At 27.7% G+C, this 17,400-nt stretch overlaps 2 protein-coding genes across 3 annotated transcripts; both read left to right on the top strand.

Annotated features, from left to right (window-relative positions):
• The first annotated feature begins 2,879 nt into the window (after positions 1 to 2,879).
• Positions 2,880 to 6,396, top strand: LOC126847111 (uncharacterized). The gene is made up of 5 exons (XM_050587171.1): positions 2,880 to 2,992; positions 3,537 to 3,690; positions 4,544 to 4,740; positions 5,360 to 5,555; positions 6,197 to 6,396. Exons 1-5 carry the CDS (start codon positions 2,912 to 2,914, stop codon positions 6,349 to 6,351), a joined length of 783 nt encoding a protein of 260 aa, XP_050443128.1. The 5' UTR covers positions 2,880 to 2,911; the 3' UTR covers positions 6,352 to 6,396.
• A 3,449-nt stretch (positions 6,397 to 9,845) lies between these two features.
• LOC126842139 (uncharacterized) lies at positions 9,846 to 13,693 on the top strand. 2 transcript variants are annotated; one of them, XM_050579032.1, is made up of 5 exons: positions 9,846 to 9,992; positions 11,409 to 11,568; positions 12,090 to 12,256; positions 12,584 to 12,779; positions 13,421 to 13,693. In XM_050579032.1, exons 1-5 carry the CDS (start codon positions 9,915 to 9,917, stop codon positions 13,564 to 13,566), a joined length of 747 nt encoding a protein of 248 aa, XP_050434989.1. In that variant the 5' UTR covers positions 9,846 to 9,914; the 3' UTR covers positions 13,567 to 13,693. The 2 variants fall into 2 exon arrangements, with proteins under 2 accessions (XP_050434989.1, XP_050434995.1); XM_050579038.1 differs by lacking the exon at positions 9,846 to 9,992 and adding an exon at positions 11,179 to 11,289.
• The last annotated feature ends 3,707 nt before the right edge of the window (positions 13,694 to 17,400 follow it).

Raw genomic sequence — 17,400 nt, 5'->3', positions numbered from 1 at the left:
AACTTTCCCGGTTATTGGAAATAATGCCGTTTCCATATTATAATGAAGATTTTAGTGTGATTTCCGATAACCTAAGTTTAACCGAGACAGAATAGGATAGTTGTTATGCGTTAGACACCATAAATCATGAATATTCTATATTATTCTATATGAAAAAGCTGCGGTTAATACAAAACCACAAATTTCAAATTAACCACATATTCTCCAATACAGTGTGATACACGAAACTCATTTTCTCATAACTGCAATTTTGTAGCTTTTCATTTTGGAGACACTTTATGTATAACAGTAATAACGTTAGACAATATTCAAACTGTTATATATCATATATTTTTAACTCATTCCTCTTACAAACCTGGCTTTGGCTTTTCCTCGAAAAGCGAAGAAATTAATCAGATTTAAATTTAACTATATGATATAAATAGTGTCGATTGACCTGAATATACGTGCAATAATACATTAAGTATTTCCTTGAAGTTTTTATCGTATAATAAACATGTTTTTCTATTAAGTTAAAATATCGTTATCATATAATATGTAAGTATTATGACAAAAATAATACTTAAAATTTGTCTGGGGACTAAAAATTAAATAAAAATACAATATACTTCATAATTTAATTTTCGAGTTGTGTTTTTAAACTTGCTAACTATGGTAACCAAGGTAATCATAATAATGGTAACCAAGGAACTGACCTACGCTAAAGGCGTAATTACACTGCCATCGTGTTCACATACGACGTTTTTTTCGTGGTTTTGGTAATCTGGGTTTGGTATAATTTGTTTAATATTGGTATTGTTTATCAATTTTTTTAAATATTATCAAACTGATTATAAAATTAAAAAGTATACAAAATTCCATTGTTTTGTAAATTTGGGTACGATACATGACATTTAAAAAATGTATAAACAAAATAATATTTCAATTTTAATTAATATGGGTAATCGCTATATCCACACGTCGACCTAGTTGGACTATTTCAACTTTACGCTAACCTGTGGTATCAACTATCAAGTGGTCGATAACATGAACCATGACCAATCAAGAAGCAATGTTTCACACGGCAGTGGAATAGCGCCTTATCATAGTTGGGATTACCCGTGTTACCATAGTAGTGGTTACGGTTACCGTGGTTATGGTTATCATGGTTACCATGGTTTTGCTAACCATAGTTCAGGTTATTTAGGCTACCATGGTTATGGGTACTAAAGTTACCATGGTTATGATTGCCAAAGTTACCATAGTTATGAGGATTAATATGGTAACCATTTTTACAATAGTTACCATGGTTATGGTTATTAGGGTTACTGAAATTACTATTGTTACCATGGTTACTGTTACCATAGTTGCAAAAGTTGTGGTTACCAAATTTACCATGGTTACTACGATAATGGTTATGGTTACCATGGTTATAACATATCTTTTTTAATTATCTTGGTTTCTTAACTCCATTATTTTGGTTGACTCATTTGCAAGTTATTTCCTTTAGGAATCCTAAAAAATGTTGATATGCTTTAGGGCCTGCCTATAATGTGACCAATTTTTAAAACTTAAGTTCTAAAACAAGGTACACAATATAAAAAGATGAAACAATGAAAAGTGCCTTCTTTTTAGGATTTTTCGAGAGAACTTTTCTACTCCATGTATTTAATAATTACTAGAACCACTTAAATACAATATATAGTTATAATTTTAAAAGTTTTTTAAGCTATTTTATTAGTTCTTTAAAATCAATACGTGGAATAGCAAGGCAAAACACAATTTTGTATTAATTTCAAACTTTATACCATTTATTTCAAAGAGTGTTATTGTTGTTTTTATGCTTATAACATTTTTTATTGCCTGTATGAAAATTACGGACAATAAAACGTTTTGATTTATTATACATGAGAAATTATTTAACACGATAGAAAAATGTATACTTAATTTGTAGCTCTTAATATTTCATTGGTTAGTAAACGATAAATGTGTAAAAAAAAGGCAGTACAGCGTGGTCGAGCCATTGTGAGGAGACGAAGGATATTGGAACGGGAGAAGTCACGGGTCTTTAGGAATTTTTTTTACTGAAAGTGAAGAAATCACTTTAAAATAAACGCTTTGATGCGTACTTGCAAACACGATGTAATAAATCATTGGCAATAGTGTGCTTAAAATTATATTTTCAGTTTTAAGGTCACTACAGATTTACAGGTTTAATTTTCACACCTCAAGCCAATTTTCATAAACAACTAATGGGATTTCAATTTTTTTATGTGAAGCTTACTCTTTTATTTATAAAAACTGAATGGTCTAATTTTTATTTTAAATATGATTATGCACAATCTCAAATGGTTTAAATTTGTATGGGTACACATAGTCTATAAGACAGATATTGAAATTGAGAACAAATAAGAAATTATTATATTATAGAAAGATCTTTTAAGTGGGTTTTTTTTTTCGAGTTTAAAGATGACATTTTAAATGCAAGAAAATATATATCTGATAGCCATAAAATCGTTAAAATAAATTTTACATACAAAATCTTAAAAAAAAAATCTGATATTTGTATACACATTTTGTAAGCATGTATTGGAACACAGAGTTTCATAGTCTGGTATTGATATTATTTGCCATGCGATTTTATTGAATATATATTATGAAGCCCCAAACATATTTCCTAAATAACTTTTCTGTGCGATATGTTTCAATGAATCATACACAGCGAATATACTTGTGTAGGTGTTTATATACTTGTACAAATATGCAACTCAAATAATACCTTTACATCTAAAAAATAAAAATACTAGCATTCTTATTTGATATAATTACGTTTTCGTGTAATTTTTTCTTCGATTCTATGTAAAACAGGCATTAAAAATCATTCGTTTCGTTTCACACTTTTACTACAGTTTAGAGATTATAAGATCGTATAATGTTTATTAAGGTCACTATTTTTCTACTATCAATTATATTAGCAGCAAATACAGCTCTGGGCCAAACTGACGATGATAAAGTATTTTTTTTTATAATATTTTAGGATATTCTTATAAAACTGTATAAAAACTGTTATTAATAATATTTCATTCAAATATTTTTTTATTTGAATAATTTAAAAAAATACTATTTAAATAGTTTGTAAGTATAAATCTAATATAATAATATATTCTACATTAAAAAAAAAATATAAAGCCAGTAAGTATAAGAAGAAAAATGTATTCCTTAGGTACAAATATGTACTAGACATACATCTTACAATAATTTAAACATTTTCTAGATTAGTTTAAAAATAAATAACAATCGTTATTCGGGTTCCATTTTTCCAGAATCGAGCAGTTACTTTATTGTTGTATTATATCCTTGTTGCATGTACTTATATATTTTATTAGTATTACTATTATTAATGTGATCAAGTAAAACAAAAAATAAACGTTACATTTTACCAAAATAATTAATGAATAAAATTTGTACATTAATTTTTATAAACATTTAATACGTATTAAAATTTTATAATCTAGTAATTCTATAATAAAGTTATTAATATAAAAAAAACATTTTAGATTCTAAAAGAGTCATACAAAAATTGTGTAGAATGGTCAAATTCTCCTAAAAACCTTATACCAACGAATAACTTTTGGTACTATATGGGAAAAAACGGTAGTGACTATGAAAGAATAATTACATACTTCGGTAATAATCCAAGACAAATTACAGGTAAATACTATTTAAATTAATACTTCACTTTTAGTTATAATAATTCCTGTAGACCTGTGAACTCCCCCGATCCTATTGGCTTTTTTTTTTTTTTAATTTATGGACATAAATCAAAAATTTATTTAAATTCGTATTGTATTGGTTATGTTTTACTCAACCAAAAACATCTTGCATTGACATAACTTGATCATTTTTTTTTCAAAGTTGTAACGTGTTTATGTTAAAATTGACTAATTCGGCTTAAAAATAGTTTTCCGCCCAATAAAAAATAATGTAATACTGATTTTTTTCCTGTTTAATATGTTTGAGACAAATATGCGTTCTACCTTCAGATTCATTTTCAACTAAAAAGTTTTACGAGTACGTCCAAAAATCTTAAGAACTAATTTAAAATCAGGCAGTGTAGCGTATTAATTATTATATAGCTATCAATCCTGACAACAGACGACAGGTAAGCCAGTGGTCGTATGAGTCATAGCGCGTCTCTGCTTCGATATCTTTGTCATGGTACACCGGTTGACCGTTGAATTAGTGGTGGAATCTCCTCAAATTGTAAATACTCAAATCCCCACCCCCTTAAATCTACATTCAGTCTTATATTCAGACCTAAGTACCAAAAATAAAGACATATTGTCGGTCCAGGCACTAATTTAGAAAAATAAATACATATCGTTGTAAAAACAATATTTTTTCAGCTCCACATCTTAGCAATAATAATTTGTTTCACTCACACCTGAGGCGACCAATGCATTATGCTGCACTACACCAGAATTCTATAACAACAATAAATTTGTAAACATAAGTGTATATATTAATTATTTTTAAATTGAATATTTTTGTTTCTTCGTTTTAGGTCTAGATTTAAAACATTTTAGCGAACTTTTTAAAATAATATGCACCGAACGTGGCGTTAGTGTAAAAGACTGGGCAGCATCTAGAAAAGCTAATGCGGAAAAAAAGACACTACAACAGGCTGCAGCGTTAGAACGGAAAGAAACTGACGACGGTTCTATTATTAGTTATACTGTGTTGAACGAAAAAGAAAAAGAAGTAATTTTTAAAATTCTTTCGATTATTTTTTTAAAACTATTGGTTTTTGTCAATGTTTTGCTAAACAATTATTATAAATGATTAAGAAAAGGCCAAAGCAAAACATTTAAGTATTTTCTATGTAGCAATTTTTCGCGAGGTAACTACTTTTATTTTAGCTTAAAGACTTACAATAAAAATCTTAGTCAAAAATATTTAAAATCAAAATAGTTTACTAATATTATGTATCACTAATAACATTTGTACTTTAATAAATTAAAAAGAAATTATTTTATTGGCTTTATATTATCATATTATTAATATGATTCAAACTAATATTATAATTTAAAACTATTATTGTTTAATACATTTTTTATTATATGATTGGTAATTTAACCAACATTTCTGCTATAAACTCAAAATATATATATATATATATATATACATATTTACCGAACTACATGTATAATTTAAGTGTAAAATGTGCATAATAATGTAGATCAAAACTTAATGTAAACAACAGTTAAATTAGCCATGACCATAAAATCAATTATAGGTTAATAATAAGTTTAGTAATGATTGAAAATTAATTTTAAGTTTATAGTAATCGTTATTGGTATTAATAAAAAAAAAATTTCAGATTCTAAAAAAATCGTACGACGACTGTAGAAGATGGCTGAATAAACCTCTAGAAAATAATATTGGAATTTCTGAATTTTGTAGTTACATGGGATTAAATAGATATGATAATGTAATAGATAATTTCTTAGAAAAGAATCGAGATGCCCATGCAAGAATGAATGAACACTACGTTACCAACCCTGGGTTAACTCTAGGTAAACATTATCCATATTTGATTTATCATTCAATACTATTCTTTTTTGTCTTCGATGCGAAACTGTGTAGCAGTTTGTTTGATGGGAATATTCTCAATCGAGTTTTTAAAAATTTAAAAATCTTCTTTTGTTTGAATTTCTTTGCAGAATTAAAATTTAACTGTCCTATGTAGTCAACATTTTGTCTAAAATAAAATTGTATAATCTAAAATAAACTAAAATGGCTTTTACTCATAGAAACAATTATTTAAATTAATAATAGTACCATGATCATGGTCGAAATTTATTAAAACCTTTTATTTCCTAATTAATGCCTACACAAAACTCCTAAAAAACAACCGCATTTAATCCCCTTAAAAGTTCTTTAACTGTGGCTACAAAACACAAAACCCCATCAAAATTCAAACAGTCTAGCTTAGTTAATATAGCTACAAATTCTACCAACAGACACACCAGTCATCACTTATTTTAAACAAATTATGATTCTCGATATACCGAAAATATTGTACAATCTTGCTTTTGACTAAGAAAGTATTCAACCATTTAATTTATTATGTGTGATGCTCATCTACACAACTTTTACAATCTACTAACATATCATATGATCAGTTCTGAAATAATTTGTTTTTTTTTTGTTTTAGCTCCTATAGATATACAAATATATTCTGGACTTTTCAAATACATATGCGACACAAAGGGCGTTTTTGTAAAACACTTGGTAGCACAAAGAAAAATTAAAGCAGGCAAAAGGGATCTAGCTAAGTATTTGTCGTTATCTCCAGAGAAACGTGATTAGCTCGTCAAAAACAAAGGTCACAAGAAGGCAAAACAGTTAATATTTTACAGACTAATAACAACATGTTAATAATGTTAAAAAAATCAAAACGTCATAACTAATGTTTTGTATTTTTTTTAAATAAACGCCAAATATTTACAATTTGGGAATCGTTAATTTTATCTACCTATAAGAAAGAAAAAAATTAAAATAAACTAATTGTTAGTTTCAAAAGTAGCAAATTTGAGCAACTCATTAATATAGCATTAATAGGCTTACATAAAAATGTAAAGAAAAATAAAATATCCTTCTTCATATATTTTCGTTAATTGTCCAGTCTGTTGTTCAGCATACGTGTCTCTCAATAGCATTACGGGTAGTGAGTTAAGGATCTTCTCGTCAGTTATACTACCTTTAAGATAATCATTTTTGATAAAGTTTAGGTGTCCATGTTTTTTTTTTACATGTTATAATATGGTGTATGTGTGTCCTATCTTCAGACTAATTTTCAGCTCTTAAATACTAAAGTTGCGCCAAATAAATTTAAAACAACCAAAATACTTTCAACTTTATAAAACAACCTGTATAAAACATACAATAAAAATGTGTGCAATACGTTTTATATACATATGACTTTGTAAAAAAAAAATAATTTTTATAGAGACCGCCCAGTGGGGGACTCCAACTGACTTCAGTAACTTAAATTACAATTATGTTTATATTACATTTTTGACTTGAGATAATTAGACCAACCAAATGGTGTACTTGATGGATTTTGGAGTGTTTTCCACGAAAACCAAATTGATTGTCAGGGATAATGTTATTTTCTTTAATAATTACATTTACTCGCTTTAAAATAAGTTTTTCACAAACGTTTGCGAAAAAGGGTAAAAGACTTATACGTCTATATGAGAAATGTAGGTCAGAAGGTTTATTATCTTTGAGTATGAGGACTATTAATAAGAATTTTCACTGGAATGGAAAGTATGATAAGCGAAGAACTGCAATAATAAGTCATTAAGATTATTGCTTTTTTGAAGAGTTGTCGAGCGACCTCGGTAGTAATTAAATCGTTGCCTGGGGCTTTACTAGGCGGAAAAGTACAGATACAATTTTTAATTTCACCAGGAGAAAAAGATTTTGGCGGGAGATTCATAGATAAGGGCACAAAAAGTAAATCACTAACATCATTGAGTGCCAAATCACCTAATGTGTGTGCAAGTAGAATTTTGAAATACCTCAAACTTACATATCCTCTGCAAATAGTTCCATAAAAACAAAAAAGTGAGGAAAACAATTTTTTAAAAAAAAATTTGGACTTTGCGATGCTATATTCCGGGATTTTTTTGTCAAAACACCTTAAGTTCACGATCACGTTACTTAATGATATCGTATTGAAACTTTCAACTGACAATTTTAATTTAAGTGTTCTTTTTCATAGTATACATCATAATATACACTTTTGATTCATATTGTTCACACTTTTGATCATATTGTTTTATAATATATTTTTTGGATGATGTACAAGGAATTTCAAAGTTTGGCATTTTACTAAAAAGTGCTATATTTAAGAGCCTATAACTTTTTATCACATGAACTTACTTATATGTATGTAAAACATTTGGTAAAAATTTTGTAACGGAGACTTTCTTTTACTAGGAGCTGTGAGACTTTGAATTTCTTAAATTTTGTATTGTAGGACTATAATAATAAATTCAAAATCTGAATCTCCTGATCAAAATCTCCTGATAAAAAAAGTCTCCATTACAAAACTTTTACCAAATGTTCTACATACATATAAGTAAGTGCTGTAAAAATTTCAGAATTTTTGGTTCGTGTGATAAAAAATTATAGGCTATAAATATATCACTTTTTGGTAATATGCCAAACTTTTAAGTTCCTTGTAAATCACAAAAAAAATTCTAAAACAAAGTTATGAATTAAAAGAATATAGTATAAGTATAATATAGTAAAAGTTTTGAAATTTTGACCTTATATCAGTAAAAAATTAAATGAAACTCATAAAATTTTGAATTTGTTTTTCAATTTTTAAGTACTCAAAAATTTGAAAAAAAAATTGTTTTCCAGTGTATTATGAAAAATAACACTTAAATTAAAATTAATTAGTTTAAGTTTCATTACGATATCATAATTAGTCATTAAGTAACATGATCGTGAACTTATAGTGTTTTCACAAAAATTTTCAAAATATAGCATCGCCAAGACCAAAAATTTTTTTAAATAATTGTTTTCTTCACTTTTTTGGTTTTGTGGAACTATTTGCATAGGATATGTAAGTTTGAGGTATTTCAAAAATCCACTTGCACACACATTAGGTGATTTGGCATGGAATGACCCAGTGAGTTTTTTAAAGGATTCCTTATGAAATTCCAAAAGAATTTGTTAACTTTAAGTCTAAGTTTTTTTTTTTTTTAATTTATTGATTTTGTGATTACACATTATAGCACACTATATGATACAAAAAAAAAATACAATACAAAGTGTTAAGTTATTATAATACATATATTATGTTGTAGATATGTATGTTTGTCTGTAGAATGTCTTGTTCTTCGCCACACACCTCCACGGTTCTTTTTTTAAAGGCAATCAGGTCACGGGCATACAAAGGCAGTGATGTGGAATTCGGTGGGATTTTTTTTTATTTAATGTAGAAATAGAAATTCAAGTAGCAGTCTGTATTAAATATGTTAAGCTGATAGTTGTTTTTTCGATATCATCACAGTTTTTAAGTTTAATGTACAGTGAAATTTGTGTCAATAATATTTTTCAAAGTTTCCCAGTTTGTGTTTATATTTGTTAAAGTTACCGGATTGGATGATTGATATTTAAAGTAATAGGGAACCGAAGAGTGATCAAAACTAAGGTGAAATAAATTTTTAATTGATTTTTGAATGTTTCTTGGCATGTTAGATATTATATCAAGCCTCTCTAGCTCCTTTACCTGCTGAGACCGTTGAAAGGAGGACCTAAGTCTACCCAAAACCATCTGGCCATCTTTAAGAACATCGTCGTCAATCTCAGACTGCCTACTATTATCTCCCGAATCTGAAGGTATCAGGGCCAGTAGAAAAATCTGCTAAGGCACTACTTAGATAAGTAACGGACCCAGACGCTATAGCTCGACGCGCTATACCACACCGATCGCCACCAAACTTGGCGTAGGCCTTCAAAATACAAACTAGGTATTATAACCCAAATTTGGGCACCCTAGATCCGAGGAGAAGTCTGTTTTAAGAAAATCAGACTCTGCAATTTAGTTACACGCTATAACTCGGCTTTCCGACCCTGTATATACAAGATGGACGCGTTTGTCGTTTACGGACGACGCTTTATGTTCGCGACGGTTTCGAATTGCACCTGAAATTTACAGACATTGTATTGTTTATATACTTGTGCAAACCTTCAGTTTAAATAATGTCACATCTACACAAAAATACTAACAATATTTGATATACGTATGTGTTCGTATAATTGTTTTCTTCAGTTCTATGTAAAAAAACCATTCAAAATCATTCGTTTCGTTTTACAGATTAATTACAGCTTAGAGTTTATAATATCGTACAATGTTTTTTAAAATTTCTTTTTTATTGCTATCTATTATTTTAACAGCAAATACTGTTCTGGGCCAAACTGAAGATGATGTAATTTTTTATATTATTTTACGATATTCTTTTAAAACTATTTGAAATAAAACTAAAATAAATTAATTTTAATAATAATTATTCCAATAAAAAATCATTGAAGTAATTTAAAAAAATATTATTTCCTATAAATCTAATATATATCATATTTGAAAATATTATATAAAACCAGTAAATAATTTTGTATTAAAAAAAACTGTAAAATGATAATTTGAATAATGTTTCTTTAACTCTGTATAAAGGTTAAAGTTTTCCTATATAGTTATTATTGTTCAGAAAATTATTATTTTTTAACCTTAAAGAAATACAATTAAAATCTTTTTGCATAAATGTTTATAATCCAAATAAGTTTTTAATATTATTTGCTAAGGCACCAAGCGACAGTGAGGGGCAATTATTAGGCAACTTATTATTAAAACATAATATTTATGCTAAAATTTGTAAATATATTAACCGAAACCTGATTTAAAACTATCAATCTATTTCTGTACAGTACCATTCTAAATTATTCCAATCCCCAATTATAAAATACATACTACAACCTGTTGTACTACTGAAGAAAAATAAGGCTTTCGGCCCAGTCGTTACTACTTTATTTTGCTGATGATATGAAGCTACTTATGCAAATCATTTTGTTGAGTGGTCTCAATCATTAGGGTTAACACTTTAAAAAGTGTCGTGCATTGGCATTCACAAAAAAAATGTTCTGTTATTGTATGGTTCTATAATGGTCTATTAGATTAAAATACATTACTTGTTAACACCGTTGTCGATTTAGGTTTTAAATTTTATTGTTAACTCATTCCCGGAAAATTTTATACTGTTCACTTGTACGTCTGATTTTAGGGTACGGCGCTGTTCTTTGAGATCCACATAACTATGGCCACTCTCGTTAGGTAGAAATGGTCCAACATGAATCCCTTATTTTCAATGATTTTATTCTTCATATTCATCATCAACCTTAGCATTGAAATTTGTGAAACGTAGGTACTCAATAGGGCAAAAATTTTTAAGTGGCTAATTATCTAGAAAAATAGATTCTCCGTTCCGCTTAAGTTAAATAAACTTCAAGATTCTTCAATATACTTCTCGTTATTAGATTCCTTTCTAAATTCTTCCATACACCTCTAATTATTTCGGTACATACAAGTTGTCTTTTAAGAATATCTGAATTCCCTTAGGTTACCTTTATTTCTTATCATACCATGTTTGGTAAAAAATAGTTGCCTCCCGTGCCGGTATTCAATTATTTAGCAAATGGACAAATTAGAAGATTGTATTATCACTTGCCAATGTTGTAAGTAGTAACCAAAATTAGCGTACCTACCATATACGTTCCAATTTGTTACATATTTAAATTTCATAATCAAGGAATAATGAAATGAAGAATATTGATATCAAAGTAATACATTTCAGATTCTCAGAGATTCGTACGAAAATTGTAGAATATGGGCAAATAAACCTGAGGGTGAAACATTTACAATGGTTGAATTTTGGTACTATATGGGGAAAAATGAGAGCGACAGAATTCGAATACTAAAGAACAGCCCTATGTACGGCAATTGGTCACCTCAAAGTAAACATTATCTATTTTATTTTAATATTTGACTGTACTTGGTTTAAACTGTGCTATATTTTAACTTTCCAAAGATTCACAGCAAATCGTTTATTTAAAAGTAATATTTGACTTTTAGTCATGATAATTCCAAAGATCTCACACCAAACAAAAGATCCTTCTAAATTTCAACTCGATTGAACCATTTTTCTTAAAATAATAGCAAATTAAAATTGAAAAATTAAGAATCAAGCAGTTTTTTACTGTTTTTCTGATTTAATAAACAAAGGTTGTGAATTTTTCACTTTTTGACCCACCAAAGTACAAAGTGCATATAATTTTAGATCTATAGATTTTCTACTTCAGTAAATCGGTTCACAGGGTAAAATTATTGTGACAACAGACACCAATATAAATATTACAACGAAGCGAAAATATATTGTTTTGATACCTATTAACCGTTGTCATACCTCGTGTTGTAAACATATTATGTGTATATACTAATTATTTTTAAGATAAGTAATTTTATTTTCTTGTTATAGATCCGGATTTAGAAGAATTTGGTAAACTTTTTAAACAAATATGTAGCGAACGTGGCGTTTTTGTAAAAGACTGGGCAGCATCTAGGAAAGCTAAAGCAGCAAAAATTACAATAGACGAGATTGCAGTCTTAGAAACGGAACAAACTGATGACGAAGATGAAGAGCGAGTAAATTTTAGACTATTATTATAAATTGTGATGAATGATTGGTAATTTAATTAACATTGCTCCTACAAACTCAAATAATTATTTTGCCGGTTCCACTAATTCTACAATTTAAGTATTTAAGTATAGTATATAATGATGTAGGTCAACGGTTAAATTAGTCATAAACTCAAAATTAAATATAGATTAATAAATAGTTTGGAAATTATTAAAAAATTAATAACTAATAATACTTAAATTATTCATGATTAATAAATCTTTAATCGGTAAGAAGTTTTAAATTTAAAAATATTATTGTTGGTATATTGATATTATTAAAAAACTTTTCAGGCTCTAAGAAATTCGTTCAGTGATTGTAAAAAATGGCTGGGTGAACCTCGAGATGCTAATATTGGATTGAGTGGGTTTTGTTGTTACATGGGATTAGGCCAAAGCAATAAAGTATTAGATAATTACTTAAAAAACAATCAACATGCCTTTGAAAGAATGTCACATAACTACGCTATGAATTATGGTTCAACTCAAGGTAAATATAATTTAGACCTATTTTATTTATCATTTAATAATATTCTTTTATCTCTTCGATGCGAAACTGCGTAGCAGTTTGTTTAAAGGGAGTACCCTCAATTTTCTAAAAATTAAAAAGTATATCTTTTGCTTTTTTTTTCCTTAACACAAACAAAAAAAGTCAATATAATAAAAATCCTAATAATCGTACAAAAACTTAATCTGATCAACATAAAAAAGTGTCCATAAAAATCGAAGACCTGATGTTTATGTGAAGATTAATAAAATCTGCTGAAAGCACAGTTTTTAGTGGTAAAGCTATATTCCTGATGTTATTGATAAATTAATATAGGGCCTAACTTGGGACTATTTATTTTAAATTTAAAGTTTCTTTAATTGTGGTTACATAACACAAAACCCCATAAAAAGTCAATCAGTCCAGCAAAGATCTTATAGCTAAAAATTCTAACAACAGACGACAGACACAACAATCACCAAATGAGCTGTAGCGTGTGCCTACTTCAATATTTTTTTATCATGGTACACTGTCTGACAGCTGAACTAGTAGTGAAACTTTTGTTACTTAGCTCCGCGCTACTGCCGTTTCACTGGATTTACATATATATTTTTTAATTAAATAATTTGATTTTTTTGTTTTAGGTCCTATAGACTTTACACTGTATTGTGGACTTTTTAAATACATATGCAGCATTAATGGCGTTCCTCTAGAAGATTTGACAGCGCTAAGAAAAAGTGAAGCAGCAGCAAGGACAATCAATGAGTATTTGTCGCTAACTTTAAATTAACGTGATTAGTTCGTTAAAAATAAAGGTTACAAGAAGGCAAAATAGATAATTTTTCATAGTCCAATATTAGCATGTTAATAATGTTGAAAAATGTTTAAAAAATACGTCAAAACGAATTGTATGTCAACAAAAATAATATTTTTTTTAAATAAACACCGATTATTCATAATTTGTGTACGCTTAATTTTATTTAAAAATAAAAAATAAAAAATTAATATAAATCTATTGGTATTTCGAAAAGAAGAAAATTTGAACAACTCTTCAATATAGAATAAATAACTTCACATAAAACTTCACTAAAAAAAAAAAAAAAACATCTTTTCGTTATTGTCTAGTCTAGTCTATACTTGTCTCTCAATAGCATTACAATTATAAAGCTCAGCATCATCCAGTTAACTGTTATAGTATCTTTAAGATAAAATACACTGACAAGGTTTAGGTATTGATGTTTTTTTTTTTTGAACAAGTTATACGGTGAATGTTAGTCCTAACTTAAGACTAATTTTCAGCTCTTAAATTCTAAAATTGCAAAATGCTTTTAACTTCTCTCCCATGGCGGTCGGGCGGTGGGTTGTTAAACTTTGGGTTGTTCTATGTGGAATTTTGTCGATAAAACTTTTTACATTAAAGATGCTAACGTTATTAAACGAAATTATTATTTTTGAAACACTTAAAATTTTGGCTCTTGTGTACATGTCAAGAATTAAAAAAAACCGAGGGCCTCTTACACATATCAAGGCTTGGTGAATAAGTAGAAAAATAATGTATACGTGTGTTGTTCAAACATAAAAAAAATATGTTTTCCTACCTACATATGTTTAGAAGAGTCATGTACAAATTGATCGGTTTAAAAAAACAATACCACGTTATTGGATTTGCTTATAAGAGTACCTATAAACATGCGTACTAAACAAAAGTCAAAACTAAAAAAAACAATAGCGGCATTGGCCAGCTAACTTCTAAAACACATGGCATCTTTTTGTAAACAATATACTTAATAAAATATTATCTCTTATAATCTTAATTCTAACTACATAATATGTAATTTTATGATTTTTTTTTTATAATTTTACATTGTCACGGGATTAAAAAAAACAGATATGTATACTATTCTAATGACTTAAGCTTTTGATCTTGTAACACAAAACAGCAATTTTTTTTAATTCGAATATTTATACTTAAAAATATGCTACTAAATCTAGAAGTAATCGTTATAAGCAAATATATGCTCAAAAGGGTCAAATAAGCAAATATATGCAATATAAGTTTGCTGATTTGAAATCTAGTCTTTATGAATCGATATTATATCGTGTTTTAATATAATTATAAATTCACTAAACAAATATGCAAAGTCATAAACATCCGAGCTTTAGTCATAACAAATGAACAGATGGATGAAAATTGAAAATTCAAACCCTAACACATTTTTAAACTTTTCGACCACACATTTATGTAATTAAAAATATATGTTGCCTAAACAATTTGTACCTGAAAAAGCAGGTCTTTATTTTTTTCCAAAATATAAATATCTTCCGATAGATCGTGTGTCTTATCAAAAATGAATCACCCTGTACTTATGCGAATATGCATTTTAACGTCACATATAAAAAAAATTACTTCCAATATTTTATATAGGTATGTGCTCGTATAATTGTTTTCTTCAGTTATATGTAAAACAACCATTTAAAATCATTAGTTTCGTTTTACCGATTAACTGCAGATTAGAGTTTATAATATCGTACAATGCTCTTGAAAATCCCTCTTTTATTATTATCTATTGTCTTAACAGCTAATGCTGCCCATGGCCAAACTGAAGATGAAGTAATTTTTTACATTATTGTAGGATATTCTTTTAAAACTATTACAAATAATATTATATTGAAATAATTTTAGAATATTTAATAAAAAACAATTCAAATCATTTTTTAAAATATTATTTTAATAGTTTTTAGTTGCTTTTAAAGTAATTTTATTTAAAAATATTATTTCGTATGAAACTAATATATTTTATATTTGAAAATATATAATACCAGTAAATAATTGTTTATTCAAATAAATTGTAAATTCTAATTACGTTTTAACACTGTAAAAAGGTTAAAGTTATCTTATATAGTTATTATTGTTCAGATAACTTTTATTATTTAACCTTAAAGATAATACAAATTGGCTTTCAAATTCATAATCAAAATAAGTTTTTAATATTGTTTGTTAAAAGAACTCGCGACAGTGATTTATCAAGGAGCAATGACTAGGCAACTTTTTACTAAAACTTAACATTTATGCTAAAATTTGTATTTATATTAACCGAAGGTTTCAAAATATCAATATAATTCTGTACAGTAGTATACTTCTTAATAATTATTTGAATCCCTTATTATAAAATACATTCTACAACCTGTTTGTGGAAAAAAACAAGGCTGTCGGTCCGGTCGTTTTTACTTTATTTTGCTGATGACATAAAGCTACTTATGCAAATAACTCACCAAACGATTCCCGTAAATTACACAGTGACTTAAATAATTTTGTTAAGCATCCTCAACCATTAGAGTTAACACTACATTTTGAAAAGTGTCATGTATTGACATTCACAAGTGCCCAAGTGCCGTTAATTTTAAATTAATAGTTTCTTGTTAACCGTATATTAATTTCGTAATTCGTAAAAAAAAGTCATTAAAAAGTTTAAATTTGTTACATATTTAAATTTCATAATTAGGGAATTATGTAATGAAGTATATTGATATTAACATAATACATTTCAGATTCTCAGAGATTCGTACGAAAATTGTAGAATATGGTCAAATAAATCTCCGGGAGAAAAAATTTCAAAGCTTGACTTTTGGTACTATATGGGAAAAAGCATACGCGACTATGTTAGATTAATATCGTACATCCCTACAGACGGCAGTATGGCACTTTTGGGTAAACTTTATCAATTTTTTTTATTATTTGACTTTAACTAGGTACTTGGTTTGAACTGTGCTGTATTTTTACTATCCAATGATTTACAGCAAATCGTTTATTTGAAAGTGATATTTTAATTTTAGTTATGATAACTCCTATAGACCTGTGACCTCCCCCAATTCTACTATACTGGTTTTTTGTTTTTACTTTATGAACATTATTTTTATTTAAATCAAAACTTATGTTCTTATATTTATATTTGAATTGATTATGTTGCTTTTTACTCACCAAAAAAATTACTCAATCCAAAATAAGCCAGTGGCCATTTGAGTTATGGCGTGTCTTTGATCAATATTTTTTGTTATGCTTACCGGTTGACAGCTGAATTAGTGGTAGAATTTCCCCATGATCCCTCTCCAACAACTTTTTCACCAACGCCACCCATGCATGTGGTCATAATTTATAATATTTTGTGAAATTGGTATAATTGAAATTTGAACTATAAGGACACACCAAATAAGAAATTCTTCTAAATTTCAACTCGATTAGATAATTTTTCTTAAAATAATAACAAATCAAAATTAATCAAAATAAAGAATCACACATTTTTTCACTGTTTTTTCCGATTTTATGGACAAAGGTTAAGAAATTTCCACCTTTTGACCCACCGAAATACCGATTGTATATAATTTAGGATCTTTAGATTTTCTAGTAAGTTGATTCACAATAAAAAAAAAAGCTGTGTGGTCCACGGCTACATTTAATTAATTATACCTTAAATTTTTCTACTCTGGGTAGGTATTAATTTAAAAAACTATTGCAAAATTATAATTGTAAAATATATGTGTTGTGTACTTTATGGTCAAAAATTGAAAATTGTTCACCAAATTATTGTGACCACAGACACCATATAAATATAAACACACAACGTTC

Source organism: Adelges cooleyi, unplaced genomic scaffold (genome assembly GCF_023614345.1).
Source record: "Adelges cooleyi isolate 19-005CV unplaced genomic scaffold, UGA_ACOO_1.1 ACOO_flye_CR_arks_rails_tigmint_CR_PRNA_108, whole genome shotgun sequence".
Lineage (NCBI taxonomy): Eukaryota > Metazoa > Arthropoda > Insecta > Hemiptera > Adelgidae > Adelges > Adelges cooleyi.
The sequence above is the reverse complement of the archived record's forward strand: the minus strand, read 5'-3'. Positions and strand labels throughout refer to the sequence as shown.